The sequence below is a fragment of the Nestor notabilis genome, unplaced genomic scaffold (assembly GCF_000696875.1).
Source record: "Nestor notabilis isolate BGI_N333 unplaced genomic scaffold, ASM69687v1 scaffold33440, whole genome shotgun sequence".
Lineage (NCBI taxonomy): Eukaryota > Metazoa > Chordata > Aves > Psittaciformes > Psittacidae > Nestor > Nestor notabilis.
In genome coordinates this window covers 1,325-17,753 of record NW_009913027.1, presented here as the reverse complement: position 1 = coordinate 17,753, position 16,429 = coordinate 1,325, and the positions used below count along the sequence as shown (strand labels likewise).

The 16,429-nt window shown below is 37.7% G+C and overlaps 1 protein-coding gene across 1 annotated transcript; it reads left to right on the top strand.

Annotated features, from left to right (window-relative positions):
• Positions 1-3,047: 3,047 nt before the first annotated feature.
• On the top strand, positions 3,048-13,476 carry LOC104411915 (ras-associated and pleckstrin homology domains-containing protein 1-like; the record flags this gene model as incomplete). The annotated part of the gene is made up of 7 exons (XM_010022465.1): positions 3,048-3,169; positions 4,475-4,540; positions 5,873-6,016; positions 7,211-7,321; positions 10,937-11,035; positions 11,620-11,740; positions 13,334-13,476. Coding segments are annotated over 7 exons (806 nt in total), but the record flags the coding sequence as incomplete, so codon positions are not given.
• Between the last annotated feature and the right edge of the window lie 2,953 nt (positions 13,477-16,429).

Here is a 16,429-nt window from a genome sequence, read left to right as displayed (position 1 = left end):
CTGCTGTAGCTGAACCCAGGACACTAACAAAATCCCAGAACTGAATCCAAATATCTTGATTTCAAATTACAATGCAAACTAGTTACTTCCTCTCTCCTTTAGTGAAACCTTTTCTATTTCAGGCAGTGTAGGATGTTAACTTTGTTTGTTGTTACACAAAAAAGATCATGTAAGGTGACAAGGTGTCCTTTAAATCTTTTATTTTTCATATGAAGAATGACATCTTACTAGGCTCATCTTAAAATTCAAATAAAATCTTAAAAGTTACCCAGTTTTAAAAGCAGAAAGAATTTGCACAAATTCCGTATAAATCCAAAGTAGGTATATAAGAATCAAAGGTGTAATTCTGTAACATTTTACCAATGAGAATAGTATGAATAAATAACCTTATTAATTCTACAGTAGTTTTATGTTTCTATCACTGAAAAATCTCTGAACATGTAAGTAACAGGATCTTGAACACGGGGCTTAACCAGGGGTCTTTCCCATCCTAGAACTGCTTTCATAAGAAGCTTCCATTTGCTGTGCAGCCTGGAAAGAATAAAGGAAAAAGAAATACTGGAAAGATAAACTGATATTTATCCAAACAATAACAATGTGACTGAATTAAGGTTATTTTGAAATGAAACCAGGCTTAAGAAATCTCTCATTGGGCATTTTGCAAGTATATGTATGCCTTACTTTTTGGGCTCAGTCACATACTGGGAATGACAGAATTTGACTGCTGTATTGAGAGAGTTTCAAGCTAAAGAACATGATCTATTATAATTATAGAACTTTAAATTCAGACTATGACATGACAAATCTAAGGGAGATGCAAGAAAGTATGAATCAGTTTCCTTTTTCCTTTTTCATGGCTTTCCTTCATCCTTGGTAGGGCAACTGTCAAATAGTTTTGAATGGATTTCACATACGTGCTTTTTTCTTTTTTTTGAAGACAATCCAAAATGCAGCCTGCTTGATTCATATACTCTATACTAGAACTTGAAAAAACAGATGAAAAAATGATTACAAGAAAGCCCTCACCCTGTATGCTGTTGTGTATTTCATTGTTATTTTGCCAGTGCTTCATCTTTTGAAACGTTTTTTCTGGCAATGCCTATGTAAGAGGAAGGAACTCCTTTATTATATTCTCCTTTAGTGAGACACAGAAGGCCTACGTACCCCCACAGTGTGTTTTACCATGTCATCTTGTCAGTTGATAGCTCATTACTTGCACAGTTCAATGAAATACAGTGAAAGCTAAAGCTAGCAAACTGCAGAGAAAGACGTGTTCCTGACTCTCTGCATTTTATGTGGTCTGCTTCGATTGTATGCGGTTAACTCGTTTTTGAGGAGGCTGATTTAGGTATATGTACTTGAAGTAGAAGGCCAACTGTTGTTATCTAATGGTTTAACTAGAAGCTTTATAGGTACTTTCAGCAGAACTCAGTGATACTGTTTCCAGAATACAGAATGAAATGCTGTGCCTGGTTTTATGCTACAAGTTTGTAACAGAAGCAACTCTGTAAGGTTTCTTTTAGTTGGGACAAAGGTTGTTTTCATTCTTTTAATTTGGAACAGAGTATGTCTATGAAGTATCTGTAAATTACAATGTTTAATTTTAGAGAGTATGTTTAATAGTAGGAAAACTGCACTATATGCAGTTTACATGCTACAGGTACATATACACTCAGTGAATAAGTTATTTTATGTTTGAGTTGAATTATTGTTCTTGTAATAACAGTTGACATGTTTTGAAAGCCACCCAGTTTTGCTAGTGAAGCTGCTGTGAGATATAAGCTTTTGTGTCACAGCCCTCTGAAGCTTTCTTGTTCTGTTCTTCTGTTAGATAACACTTCTATTTTCTTGGACGACAGTATTGATCTGTTGCTGATAGAGCTTGATGGAAATTGTGAGTTGTAAATCAAAAGCTTCTTAAAAAGAATCTTGTTGAGACCTCAATAATTTTGTCATTTCAAGCCTTAATTCATTCCCTACAGATTACATTTGTTCCATTCACTCTTCTTAGTATTCTTAATTACTGCAGATGTTGAGATGTCAGCTGACATCTCAGTCTTCATTGGATGCGATAAGAGCAATATGCTCTCTGTAAAAATGCAATTGGTTTTGTGGGAATAAAACATGTTCTGCTCTCAGATGCAATTGAAAGGTCAAGCTAGTCCCAACGGAGTCTGAAAAAATAGTTTTCAGAAATGCCATTGTGTGGCCTATGTGAAGAAGGAACAAATTGCAGAAAGCAAGATTCTGATCCAGTGTCTTTGAAAGGGGGGAGAAAGTTGGTCTAGTGTTTTCCCCAAAACATATTCTTACTTACTTTAGAATAAGGGTTTTCACATATTTCTCTATCATTTCAGTAAATTTTCCTTTTTTTCCCTTCTTTTTTTGTCTATTTTCAGTATGTTGTACTAATGATAACTATTTCAACAGAGAGACGGTGCTTATAGTTCTTAGAAGCCATTGTTGACACATCATTTATTCAGCAAGATAGATTGTAAGAGAGAGTGTCAGTTTTCAGACTACCTCTACAGTACCTCCACTAACAATGGGTATTCTGCATTTCAGACATTGTCTGTTACTCATTTTGATACTTTACACGTGAGATAGTGCTTGGGGATATAGAAATAAATTTTGTGCTGAAAAAGCTGCCTAATAAATTACTTCAGGGATTGTGTGGACCAGAGTACATAGAATGTGATAACCTTCTTATTTGTGATCATAACATTCAAAAAGTCATCATTTGAGTCTGTTGTGTTCATGTGGGATGGTAGGCTTTGTCAGGTAAAAAAGGTAAAACCACTTCATGGATTGATGGAATTGTAAGCCTAAAGAGATGGTATTGAGAGTGTTGAGTGAGTGCTTGTGTAAAATTTAACCAGGCACATCTGAAAGTTAAGTTCTTTCAGTTTCTTGGTGTAAACTTCTTCCCTGTTTTGGTAACCTTGACCTGTCCATGTATGTACCTTGTCTCCCAGATACGACTACAGAGTAGTTTCTATTACAAAATGTGACATTCAAATGCATTTGCTTTCTTGGTATTCCTACAGAAAGGATCTTTGAAGATCATGAAAATTTAGTTGAAAATCTTCTTAACTGGACAAGAGATAGTCAAAACAAACTGATGTTCGTGGAACGTATAGAGAAATATGCACTTTTCAAGAATCCCCAGGTAAGCCTGACACTCATGTTGAATGGATGTGTATGTGCATGCCTGGCTGCAGTTTCTTACTGGTTTTTGGTAGTGTTCATTTCATACTTTTATTTCTATACTTGTGTATGTATTAAGATGTCAGGCAACTTTACATTTCAGCACTATGTACATCCACATTGTGAAACCATGAGCTGAAGCAATCTGTTTGCTAATGCATTTGTGGGTACTTTTCATGGAGATGAAGGCAAGCAGTTTCATGGCATTTACACCAATACTTAGTGCTGTTCAAACACATACACAGGCAAGAAAGGTGTTGTCAGATATTGATAATAATCATGCCTCTCCACTGTGCATTCTTATGTTGATGGCTAGAAGGGAAAAAGGAAATGTAAAAAACAGCTACTCTGGTCAAATGGCAAGTGAAGAGAAGAAAGTATGTGTCCCTCCCTGCCTGTGGAAGCTGGGATCTGTCACTGTTCACCTGTGTTTCCTGTTCCTTGGCTGGGAAACCAAAGGCCCCTCTTCTCTCTCAAAGCCCTCTCTTCTCTAAAATGATGGATACAGATTTGATGTCCGGCAGCAGTTTAGTGTCATAAAGGAGTGGAGGAAAAGAAACATAAAAGCAGAAGGTGGCTTTTTGAAGAATTTGAATTGCAAATAACTGGATAGAATATCACTTGATCTCTCTCTTAACTCTTATCCATTGTGTTCCTTTTGGGGGTCATAGATTATTTTTATATCTCTATGGCATCTATGTGGTAATTTCTTGGACTCAAACTGTATATTGGTTTTGCATGCTCATCCTTTGGGACATCATCAGCGTATATGGGGGTTTTATGATTATTTTTTTTCCCTTCAAAAATTGAAAACCAGGTCTTATTGAAGTGCTTAGCGATGACGCAGCAAAACCAAGTCCTTTTTAAAAGCATGTAGTTCATATGCTTACTATCAGCACATACAGTAGGCACAGTCAACAAGAATGTCGTATCAGCATAGACCAGATATTTCATCGTGGTTTAAAATATTGAACTATTGGCTAAACCTTGTGTGAGTATTATTGGATTTTTCCAGCTATGGCTACTACGGTAAGAGTATGGGCTGATTGATGTTTTTGGAAAAGGTGGTTATAACTTAGTTCCATGTATTATTTAGCTGTCTGACATACAGTTTCAAGTGGACTATGGAGTTTTTGTTCCATTAATGTATTGTTTTTAGATGATAGCTAGGTTTTTTTTCCTTCCTGCTACAGCAGGGTAAATGAGAAATGTTACTTGGCTTGATTTCAGAATGCCTATAGAAATACTAAGCTTTCTCTTGTTACAGAACTATCTTCTGGGGAAGAAAGAAACCTCTGAGATGGCAGACAGAAATAAGGAGGTGCTGCTAGAGGTAGGGCTGCCAAAACAAAAAGAGCATAGTGATTGTGCTGACTGAAATTGATGGATGGAGCTGAATCTAATTCTGCACCTGTGAATGAACTGTGAATGAAATGTATTATATTTGAGATAATGGTTATTTTAATGTTACTCCATTTCAGATATGGTAGTATTTTGTTTAGTAACAAAAATACCATACTCAGTGATAATCAAAATGAGGTTCCCTGTAGCTGTGGCTAAAACCAGTGGAAATTTGCACAACTATCACCATTTTTTTTTTTTTCTATGCATTTGGTTCATGAGTGGTCTATGTTAATATTTTAAATTTTGTTAGTAAGGAAAATAGTTAAAAATTGTTTCAGTTAGATTTGAAAATAAACAACCAAATACTAAACTTTTAAAATGTGTGACAGCAAAGGAAGTCAATATCAATCACATTAAATAGTTCACAGCACTAAAGACAACAAGAAGAATGTGTGGCGCAAACAGTGAATATAGCTTCCATAAACTGAAAACTGAATGGTTTTGTGATACTTTTGTGGAGACATACCCGTGCTGAAGTGTCATAACTTCCATGTGATTTCCAGAATAATGATTATGTTTTCAGTAGTTACACAAAAGTAACTATTTGGGGTATTTAATTTTGGATTATACTTAATAAAATTTAACTTGTAAGTAGCATATGCATGCTCTCAGTATATTATTAGTACAGGTTTTAAGATGTGGTTATGTGAATACTGTGGATCAAAAAGATGCTTGAAGCCATGACATGAAGAGGGTTGTAATTGTATCTAATTCTTTTTATCTTCCAGGATTACTCGTAAGTATTTGTGCTGCATATTAATCTGGAGAGTACTTAAAGAGTTTGTTTTCCTCTGTAGCTCTTCATAAATAGAACCTTAACAGAAGTTGTAGTGTTGGCAGTTAGTAGCAACGAAGTACTCATGGAATAAATTACAGCTGTATCTGATCGATACTGAATTAGACTTTGTGTACATTTAGACTTAGGAGGAGATATCTACAAGGTGACCTTGTGACTTTAGAGCAAATAAAGCTGTTGGGAGATCTATTACTGATAAGCAGTGGATCTTTACAGTAGCTGCTAATATTTTTGTTAGCATTCTTGTGCTGAGAAAATGCTAAGATCCCCTATTGTGTTTGTATTAACTTACAGCTTCTACAATTAATCTCTAATTCATATCACTGTGTGAAAAAAAGAGCTGTCCCTATTATGTGTGCATTTCTTAAATAAAGAACTTCAGAATTTCAATCGTTAAAAACAAATCACGGTATGTTGTACATTCTGTCTGTTTCTCTCTTCCCAAACCATTGTGTTTATTGACAGGAATGTTTCTGTGGAAGTTCTGTAACTGTGCCAGAGATTGAGGGAGTTTTGTGGCTGAAAGAGGATGGTAAGAAGTCTTGGAAGAAACGTTACTTTCTTCTTCGAGCTTCTGGAATCTACTATGTCCCTAAGGGGAAGGCAAAGGTATGCTATTTATTTATGCTATTTTAAAGTAGTTCCCCTAGATTTTTTTATTGCTGGTAAATTGTGTGCACAAGAGTCAGTCTTAAATTTGGGCTTAGCTGTGCCTTGTCTAGAGCCACATCCCTTAATTAAAAGTACAGCTTTATCATGGAAATATTGTGTAAATTACTGTGGTAGCACTTGATGGGCTAAACCCCAAGTTTACAAGAAAACAAGAGTCTGCTTTTTGAATCAGCTCAGGGTAGGTGTTCAGAAACACTTGAGGAAAAATAATTGGTGCATTTGAGAGGCTGTGTTACCTCAAGCAGAATTCAAATAAAGGATCAGATTGCATTGCAAATGCCAATCATAAAATATCCAACTTAGTCCACAATCAGTCTGCATAATTCCATGCGTTTTAATTAGTTCATATAAGTAGGATTCTTTTTGGGCCAATTTGTGCTATGTTTTTTGAAACTGGTAAATATAAGGCCATTGCTTCAGTGTCAGTTACTGCTGTTCTGTGTGTATCAATAGTAAAAAGTAAATAGAAAGCTGCTACAAAGGCTGAACTACTGTGAGTTGAATTTGCCCATGAATCCATTAGACTTGACAGCATGCACTGATCCCCGGTATGGGAGGTCTGCTTCCCACACAGCTGACAATGAGGAAATTTCTGTGAGCGCATCAGCTCCCTTTCACACTGAAAACATCTCGGATGTTCCTTACGCAGCCTTTTTCTTTGTTACAACAATCTATATGCAAGATCGCCTGTTGAAATTCTGAGCCCTGCAATCACTGCCAAACATCATTAGAATTTTTCTCACAGTCCCATTGGAATTTGAACACCTGGATTATTACCAAGGTGAAAGATAACCAACAGCTGTTAAAAAGTTCCCAGGCAAACAATCCTATGTACTTTCTTCTGATACCAACTCAGAATAAACATTAGTAGTCCGGTCTAAAATGCTGTCAAAAGGCAAAATGCAGACAAAACACAAAAAAACCCCAAACAACCTGGACTGAATTTGGAAAAGAATATCCTGGTTAAAAATTAATATCTGATGCAAGAGTTTATGCGTGGCCTTATCTCCTTCATGTATTGGTAGGTTTTGAATCAGATTGAAACTAACATTTGACCTTAACTGGACCTTTTGTAAGTATTCTGATTTGGTTTCCTTATATTTTGTACATGATTATTTTTGTATTTAATAGGTCTCACGGGATCTCGTGTGCTTTCTGCAGCTTGATCATGTCAGTGTTTACTATGGACAGGACTACAGGAACAAATACAAAGCACCCACAGACTATTGTTTAGTGCTCAAGGTAACTTGTTACTGTTTTGAAAATTCTTACGCTGAAAAGAGCGTATAAAGAGCTTGAAACATTTCCACACTAATCTTAGTCCCTTAAAATAACTATGCTTCCCAATTGTGAGCACGAGCTGATTAGCACAGTAGTAATCTTGGGAGAGATTGTAGTTTAGAATGGACTTCCTATAGTAGTATTAACAATTGGAAAACTATGTCTGTCAGTTTTCAGGACGAATCTCTAGATTATCTTCATTCGGTGCATGAGAAATCTAAATCGCTGTTAGTTACAATGGCAGTGAGAAATCTATCTTTAACTACATTTTCTGTGGAGTTGTAATGAGCCTCCTTGACGAACATACAGTAAGAGAACGAGAAAATGCCATGCGGGGATTAGTGCAGAGGGAAGAACTGGGTATGAATCACTTTCTTCCCCATCAAGCTGGTGGATCTTCTGGCAGCAGAGGAGATCTATGTGGATTGTGTGGTGGGGGAGGAAGAAAGATCAGAGAGACCCAGAAGAATGGCTTTACTAAATTCGTTTAGCACTCTAGGTTTCTCTGACAGTGTCCTTTGTTTATAAGCTGCTTAGGGAAAAATTAGAAGTCCAGGACAGAAATGCTTTCACAGAATACTTTTTTACCCTTTAGAAATGTAGGTAGCCAGACGTTGGATAGCGGCTGTTTAATAGCCCTAGGTGTATTCTTACCCTTTGAGTGTGCCCTGTTTCTTTTTGGATTCCAAGAAACTTGTAGAATGCGCAGCAGTTGGGTACATCTTGTATGCTCTCGTATTTGTTCTGAACCATCAGTTGCTTTCCGCTTCATTTTCCTCTGGTTCTTGTATAGGAGGTGAACACTTAATGAACAATTGTTGCCTGTTCTCCGTGCTCCCTGTGACTTTGATTTTTCATGTTGCCCTCAGTTGTCTTACTTCCACACTGATAAGTCCTCGTGTATTTAATTGTTCAGTATACTGTAAATCATAACACTAGATTCTTTTTCCATTTGGCTACTCTATACCTTAAAACCATTCAAATTCAGGGAGTTGCTGTCTTCGCAGAGTGTAGGTTCAGAGCTGTGCAGAAATTGGTATTGGAGAGTCAGGTCTGCCTGTATTGCCCAATGTGGGGGAAAGGGGTTGCTGTAAAGGAAGAAACTTCTGAGTGTAAAGGACAGGTAGAAAGAAAAGTAGAAAAAATATGAGATGTAGAAAGCAGTGACCTGATCTTAACCTGTGAAATGGATAACTCCAGTATTTCAAATCATTGTAAATTGCATCAACTCATCTTCCAGTCTCTCTCGACTCCCACACAGTGTTCAAAATTGTGTCAGCTCCTGCAGTATATCTAGTGGCAAAGCTATTTTAAAACAGGTTTTCACAGTATGTTCACAGCAAGTAACATTTGAAAATTGATTTGGAAATGGTGCAAGTAACATGAGATGGTTATAGTTGAACTTACAGTTTTCCTTTGACCTCTTACCTTCCCTGATCTATTTTTCATGGGGTGTTGCTTATGTCAATAGCTTAGAATGTTTTATGTGCCTGGAGTGTGTGGCTGCCTGTCCACTGTGTGAAAAATTGATTTCATCTTCAAGTAGAAAGGGCAATGTGCATGGAGAGGTAGACACTGAATATCAAATATGAGAGAAAGCATGCAGCTGAAATTGGGAATACTTCCCATGTTCTCATAGGTCATTGGCACAGTTATTAAAAGAAAAAATGTCAGTGTTTGTTGGTATTTATAAATTCTTAAATTAAATTGATTTCTTCTGCTGACATGTCACTTTCTATCCACATCATTTGGACATGTTAAGAGTGAATTACTTTTTCAGACTTGTTGACCACATAGAGTAAACCAGACTAAGTCTTATCTAAGTATTTTTTGAAGTATCACCGCCCTGAGCATAAATGAAAAGGTTAAAGTAAAATCCTAATGCGTCTAAATTGTCCCTTTATTTAATTAAATTAATGGGGTGGAGTGAGTTGGGCAGCTTAGACAAAGTGTTTTCAGTGTGGAACTGAAGAACCACAAATTACTATATTAGCAGAATAGAGTTCTGCCTTCCTCAATTCTTAAAATATTACATCAGTGTTTTGTATTAGTATCAATATATAGAAGCCATTCAGGTTTTTTTTAATGGAAACTCAGTTTTGTGCCACAAATATTCATTAAGCTGGGAAGTATCTCCAAAACATGAACATGGTTTTGGAGAGGTGAATAGCAAATACAAATCAAAAGGCTCGGTTCTCACTGAAGTCCAGAATGGATTTGTTTTTATGTGTTTGCTTCCTTTGTTTGTCTTGAACTTTATTGTGCAAGACAGGTGCTGTGCTATTGTTAAATATAGCATTTGTATGCTAGTACATAATATTAGCTCCTTGGTCCTAAATGTTAGATTTCTGAGAAGTTCTTTTATTTCTACATAGCCAAATTTTTGAACAAGTCCCAGAAGAAGATGGCTTGTTAGCAAAGTAATTATTTGTGCTTCTATAGACCCTTCTTTGTTATACAACATGTATATGAAAAAGACTGTCAGTGAAAAAATTAAAATAATTATCTAATATCATAATGGTTTGTTATATTCTGTTTATGGAGATAAATATTTTCATGTTAATTTTGAAATATTAGATTTGAAAGAGTTATGTTTGGAAGACAACAGGAAAAAATATTCTGAATATTCTGATTAAAAGTTCTTTGATACATGTTTCAGACAGCTTTCAGTAAAACTTCAGTACCTACGATCATCTAGCAAAACTCTGTGTCACTGGCCTTAAGTTAAAAGAGGAAGTGATAAGGACTTGAGTATTCAGAGTTGCCCTGACAGCTGTGAGACACGTAACTTCTACAGCCTGAACAGGAACCAATGTAATAATCCATCCAGAAGTATTTCCAGTATCTGACTTTTTTAAAATACACATTACTTTCTTCACTGCTGAATTGATAAATACAGCACCTCTTCTTTTTTATACATGTATGTGGGAGCAGCAAGTGTTTTAGATGAGAGCCCTGTTTCAGTAGGGTCAGGATCTCAAAGGTTCTACAAGCTGAAAATGGAATTGTGCTTAGCAGCATGTTGTTGGTGGACTGTCTCAGTCAAGCCATACAAAAGCAGAGAAAACCAGCGTGTTTGGTTTCCTCCAGTTTGTATGGATGGAGAGGAAGGTGAAATGTCAGTTGTCTCTTTCAGGTGGAGAGTTAATCCATAGAGCAGTGAAAGGAGACAACTCTTTATGCGTTGGCAGTGTCTTGTTTGTGTTTAGGAAAGGTTTTTACAAGCTGATGCTGTTCTGACCACTAGGCTTGAGGGTATAATGATTTCTGAAGAGCCTTACAGGTACAGAAGACTTTTGATAGATAGCAGTTGCAGCACTAAAATAATGATTCACCCTTTCTTAGTGTTTCAAACCTGAAATCGGTGCACGCTGGCGCACTGCCAATCTGTATGTGAAGCAATCCCCACTGCCACCTCCTGAAACACTCTCAAACATTTTTAAGTAGGCTCAGATACAGAGTACTGTTGAAGAGCTTCCAATATGTAAGTTTGTCTGTATACAGTTCCACGGATAAATGGCTTTCGTTGCATTCCTAGCTGTTAAAATATTGATGAGGATTAATAATTTTTTGCAGCATCCTCAGATCCAGAAGAAATCCCAGTATATCAAGTATCTTTGCTGTGATGATGTAAGAACTCTACACCAGTGGATCAATGGCATCCGCATTGCTAAGGTAACCTCGTCCTCATGAGTTGTCGTTATCTGTTTGAAACCACTTACGGTTACTTAGCAGAATACATGCTAAATCCTACTTCCCTCTATTTAACTATTCTGAATGTGAATTGTATGATCTTCCTGCATATTTCCTTCTCTATCAAAATTGTTGGGCTTTCTTGTTATGATAATTCAGTAATTAGGCCCTTCTTGTTTCTGCTGCACCTCCATCGGTTGACAAAGTTCTCACTGGCATGACTAGATTTTAGCCAGCTCCCTCACGGATTTTAAAGGGAAGGCTAATGGGAAAAGAGAACTGGAAAGCAAACTGTATTTCTAAGATCCACAGATTGGCTTAGTTTATTCATTGGCCCATTTCTTGCTTGATGCTATCTCTTCTAGGATAAACAAACTGGTTTCTTTCCTTCTTTCAGCAGTTCACTAATAAAAAATTAATGTTGCCTCAGCTCCTTAACAAAGAGCCTGTTGTTTCTCTCTGGGGGAAAAAATAGTGGAATAGAGAAGCCAGAGGTAGAGCTCAGCAGTCCGAAAAGGATACACAGCCTGTGTACAGTTGTTAAATTTGCTTGTCATTTTGCACAGTATGGGAAGCAACTATACATGAACTATCAGGAAGCACTGAAGAGAACAGAATCAGCATATGATTGGACTTCCTTGTCTAGCTCCAGTATCAAGTCAGGCTCCAGCTCATCTAGTTTGCCAGGTAATGTGATCTGTCTCATAATAGAAAGATTTAATACCTATTTTATCATCCCCTATCTAGAGACCTCAGGAGAGACTGTTGCAGGAAGTGGACTGTTTCTCCAAAATCTTTTATGCTATTTTTAGTCTAAAACACAGACATATATAACATATATAAATATATTTATTTAACATATATAAATACATATAAAAGCTCCCTTATTTTATTATATTACTTGCAGTGGTGTATGTATTAAGAAACCTAGAATTACTTTCTCGTTCACCTCCAAAGAAGAATTTTTCTGACGCTAAGAAGAGGAAACTTCCTCAAATTCCTCATGCCTCCATCTTCACCTATTTGAGAAAAAGAAATCAAATGTGTGTTTTAATGATGCATAGAACGTGTGCGTGTAGCTCTGAAACTGCTTTTGTTGACTGGAATATTCGAAATTAGAAAATAAGAAATAGTCCCTGCCCAAAGGCAAAGATCCAAATAACCTCTTTAGAGACAAACTTTGAAAACGCAGTTTCTGTTCCTATGTCAAACTGTGCGTGCTGGCAGTAAGATGCTCCCATTTACCTTTCAGCCGGACTGGAACTGGTTTTTTTCACAACCCATAACAGTTTAAAAATTGATGAAGGTTTATATAGTCTCATTTCACTGTTCAGAGCTGACTAACGCTTGACCAGGTTATTCTCAACCCTCAGGGGCAAGTTTTGTTATTGAAAATAGGCTATTGTATGAAAGTGTTGTGTCCATTGCAGATACAGGTCAGGAAGTAATGCTACTGAATTGGAAAGGTTGAGAAAGTAGCCTGTGAGAATGAGCTAAGCAAATTCAGCCTAACTGAAGGTACTCTGTTTTTTCAGCTGTGTGGCAAAGCCTGCCAGGTGTAGCAGTACATTTTCAGTTACTTAAAATTTCTCCATCCAAGCTGGATGGTTTTCTGATAAAGTTTCTCCTGTGGAGAGCTGAGCCACAGCCCACCAGCCGTGCGTGTTCTGCCAGAGCTGCAGTCCAGCCTGTGCCTAGGTGCTGTTTTACCTTTGGGACTACAGAGAAAGCAGGTGCCAGGCTGGATAAATCGGTCTGGTGGTGGCTGCTGCTGTCTTTTCAGGATACCCTGTGGAAGCAGAGCATCATCTGTGTTTGCTAGTTAGTGGATGCTCATCATTCCTTCTCTTCCCTTGAGGAATGGGGCAGTCAGAAGCAGATTACTGCCTCTTCTTCGGCCTATGTCCAGAGTCTGTTTCTGGGAAGAAGTGCTTAAGAGAGCAGGCTGCATGCACTGCATGAAATGGGGCTTTTCCCAAAGTGCAGGAGCTTTTGGGTATTTCAGCACCTATAAAACTGCAGTGTGTTTTCACTTTGCAGCATATCTGACACACTGTCATCTTTGTAGAGCTTCAGATTTGGTTAATACCAGGATGCTGTTGCTCTGTTTTGTTTTCTGGACGCAGCAGCCTGGATGTGAGCTAGAGCTTATGCAGTAGTCACAACATATTTAACCAGTATGACCAATAAATGTCCCACAGAGTTGCATTATAAGCAGACTGGCTTTATTGTTACATTCAGAAGCATATGCTAACTGTTTCTTAACTTCCTCCTAAACAGAATCTCAATCAAATCATTCTAATCAGTCTGACAGTGGAGTTTCTGACACCCAGCCAGCTGGACATGTCCGTTCCCAAAGTATTGTCAGCTCCATGTTCTCCGAGGCCTGGAAACGAGGCACACAACTGGAGGAATCCAGCAAGGTAACAAGAAGACATTAGTTTGAGAACCAACGCCCAACAAAATGTATGGGACAGAGTGATACCTCTTCTACCTCTGTCTTGAGTGGGATTTCTTCTCTTTTTTTACTCTTCGTTATTGACATACGCTGCCATATAATTGGTTTTTTCAGGAATCACTTTTTCAGGGAACTTAGCCTTGGAAACTTCTCTTCTTGCTTTTATTTGTGTGCACAGAAGCCCTGTGATCTTTGAGGGCATGATACAGCCCATCCCATAGAATCCTATTAACTGATGTTGAATAAAAACAAAATAAAAAGATCAGTTGTTAACAAGTTGAATGAAATTCTTTCACTAAAATCTTTCTCCAGTTAAGTAGCCACATCTTTCCATTGTGGAGATGTGAGTAACTGAGAGCTGAAGGCAGGTGTATCTATTTAAGAAGTACGCTGGTAGTTTTAACTCGAATGTTTTCTATTGTATTTGGTGGAAATGGAAACAGTAACCACAGATATGGTCAAAGCAAGAGTAGTAAAATTGACAATAATTGTGGACTGGTGAAGATTTGTTATCTCTTGTTGCTGGTAGTGAGTTACAAAAGATTTTAACCCATTGAAGCCTGAGGCTTGGGTCTGTTGTGGTTTGGTTAGTTTTCTGTCCTTTCTGCGGTAGTTCACTGGTGTAGTTCCTAGAGAATACTTCCAAACGCAGCAGAGTTGCCACTTACGCCAGTTTATTGTCAGGAAATTAAAGGAATTTCTAGGTTCCTGCACAGCCATAATGTCAGTATTAACTGCAGCAGTTTTGTGTGGAAGTACTTTGTCAGGACACTACGAGAAGCTGTCTTTACTCCTGTCAATTTTGAATCTTCCCCATACCCCAGGTTCAAACAAGAGAAGCAAGCTTTTTAAAACTAAAACTGTGGGTCACTACACCTGACACTGGTGAACCAGATAAATAACTAAAAATAAGACACTTCATCAGATTCTCAAATAACAAAGCACATGTGGCACAATGTGAAAACTGACCTGGCTGCATTCTTTGGGACTGATAACTTTTCTGCAGTGCCTGCTGGCTTGGAAATTGTCTGATTCTAGTAGTAATGTAGTCCTTGGCCCGGGAATGTAGCTTGCTTAAATGGTGATCCAAATTTTCTGCTGCATGAGTGCAATATCTGGTGCATGTTCATCAGCAGGTGGCTTGTTGTATGTGTACAGCGTGCGTCATTTCTGCAGGAGTGGGTTAGATGCAAAAGATGGGGCACTTGAGTCTGTTCTGGCATGTACCCAACAGAGGTGAAAGAGAACTGCTGTGAGAATGTTATTATTTCCTGAAGTTTTGGTTTTCATATGAAAATCCTGTTGCTACACCCTCTGTGAGCTTTTGGAGAAAAGTTTGCAGTTTGCCACAATGGGGTCACTGTTGTTCTTACCAAGTCCATAGCGCTGCTGGCAACTGCTCGTTTAAATAAGCTCCAGGAATTTGTCTGTTATCTGATTAAAGCCATTTTTAAAATAAAATGCTGGGGCTGCTCCCTGTTGAGGGCCATCCATGCTTCAGGATTTCATTAATCTGAATCCCTTTCTATGCACAAATCCAAAAAAAGGTACGTTTCCTTGTGTGTAAGAGATGAATGGATTGCCCTGACACTTCCAAAGAGTCCAAGTTAAATGAACCATGTAGAATTACAATTCAAAGCCATGGTAAAAAATTCTGAGTAAATTGATGACAGATTTACTTTCAGTGAAACCACGGTACATGCTTTTTTATCCTGTACAGGCCAGGCTGAAGGAACTTATATAACTAATAGATGAGACTGGCAATGGAAAATGCGAACCTGTGTGGCAAGAAAGGAAACAAGTGTTGAAAAGAAGTTGTAATTTACATTAATAGTTGTACTGAGACATGTTGGTTTAGGCAGACTATTGTGTCCAAGCAGTTATTTCAGAGGTATTTACTCCACAGTGCTTTGGTGACAAAGCTGGCTTAAGAAGTTCATACGGGCAGGTTGCTGCAAGAGCTTGTGTTCTTAGGAAAAACAGCTAAAAAAACCCCACTATTGTTGTTTTTAAGAATAGACACTTTTCTTTTTACAGCATTTCTGAGAGTTCCAGATAGTTGTGGAAAGATGCATGTTGCAAATATGAGTTGATAGTTATGCAGTAAGTAATTTTTCAAGATACACAGGAGGACATCACATAGTTACAAGGAAGAACAAGGACAATGATCTGTTTCAAGGTGGTTCTATATACAGAGTATCGTTGAATATGTTTCTGGTTGTTGAAATTTGATTTGATTCTGTGGAGATAGGAGGAGCTTCCCCTCCTGAGATGCACAATATTCTTTTCCCTGTCCTCAGTGTTTAATTTGCTCACTGTGAAAATCACTGTCCATAATGGATATGAGGAAAATTCCTCTCTGTTTCAAATATTTCTAAGATTAAAAAAATCCACGTTTCCCAAAATGCGGGCAGTCTGCCCATTCACGTTTTGAAAGGTTGCTGTTTGTCCAAAAAATACTTTATTCATCTGTTCATTCTTTGCAGCTGGGCAGTGAAGATCTCATTATGTCTCAGTTTTGCTTGTTAGATTTTGAACAAGTTATTTCAAGCGCGATGCTCCAACAGGCATCAAAATGTGTGCTCGCTGTGTGTGCTTTAAGTGACAAATTCCAGATTCTCCAAGGTCTTGCCATTCAGGGATGACTCTTCTGTTATGCCTTGGTCTCCCTCTCGTTTTATGCACTTTCATTTTTTCCTGTTGCCTTTTGCTGTCTCAGGTGTCAAAAGTGAAGCTCAGCACAGCTAAGGTCAGCACACCCATGGTGCCTTATACAGGGCACACTTAAGGTCAGGTGGTGCTACTTGAAACTTCATTAACCTGGGTGATTGGGAGAATGGTAATTTACAGACTAACACTTGCAAGAGATCAAGATTTTCTCCTGTGTTGTTATGTGAACACCTTGATTTAGCTCCAGA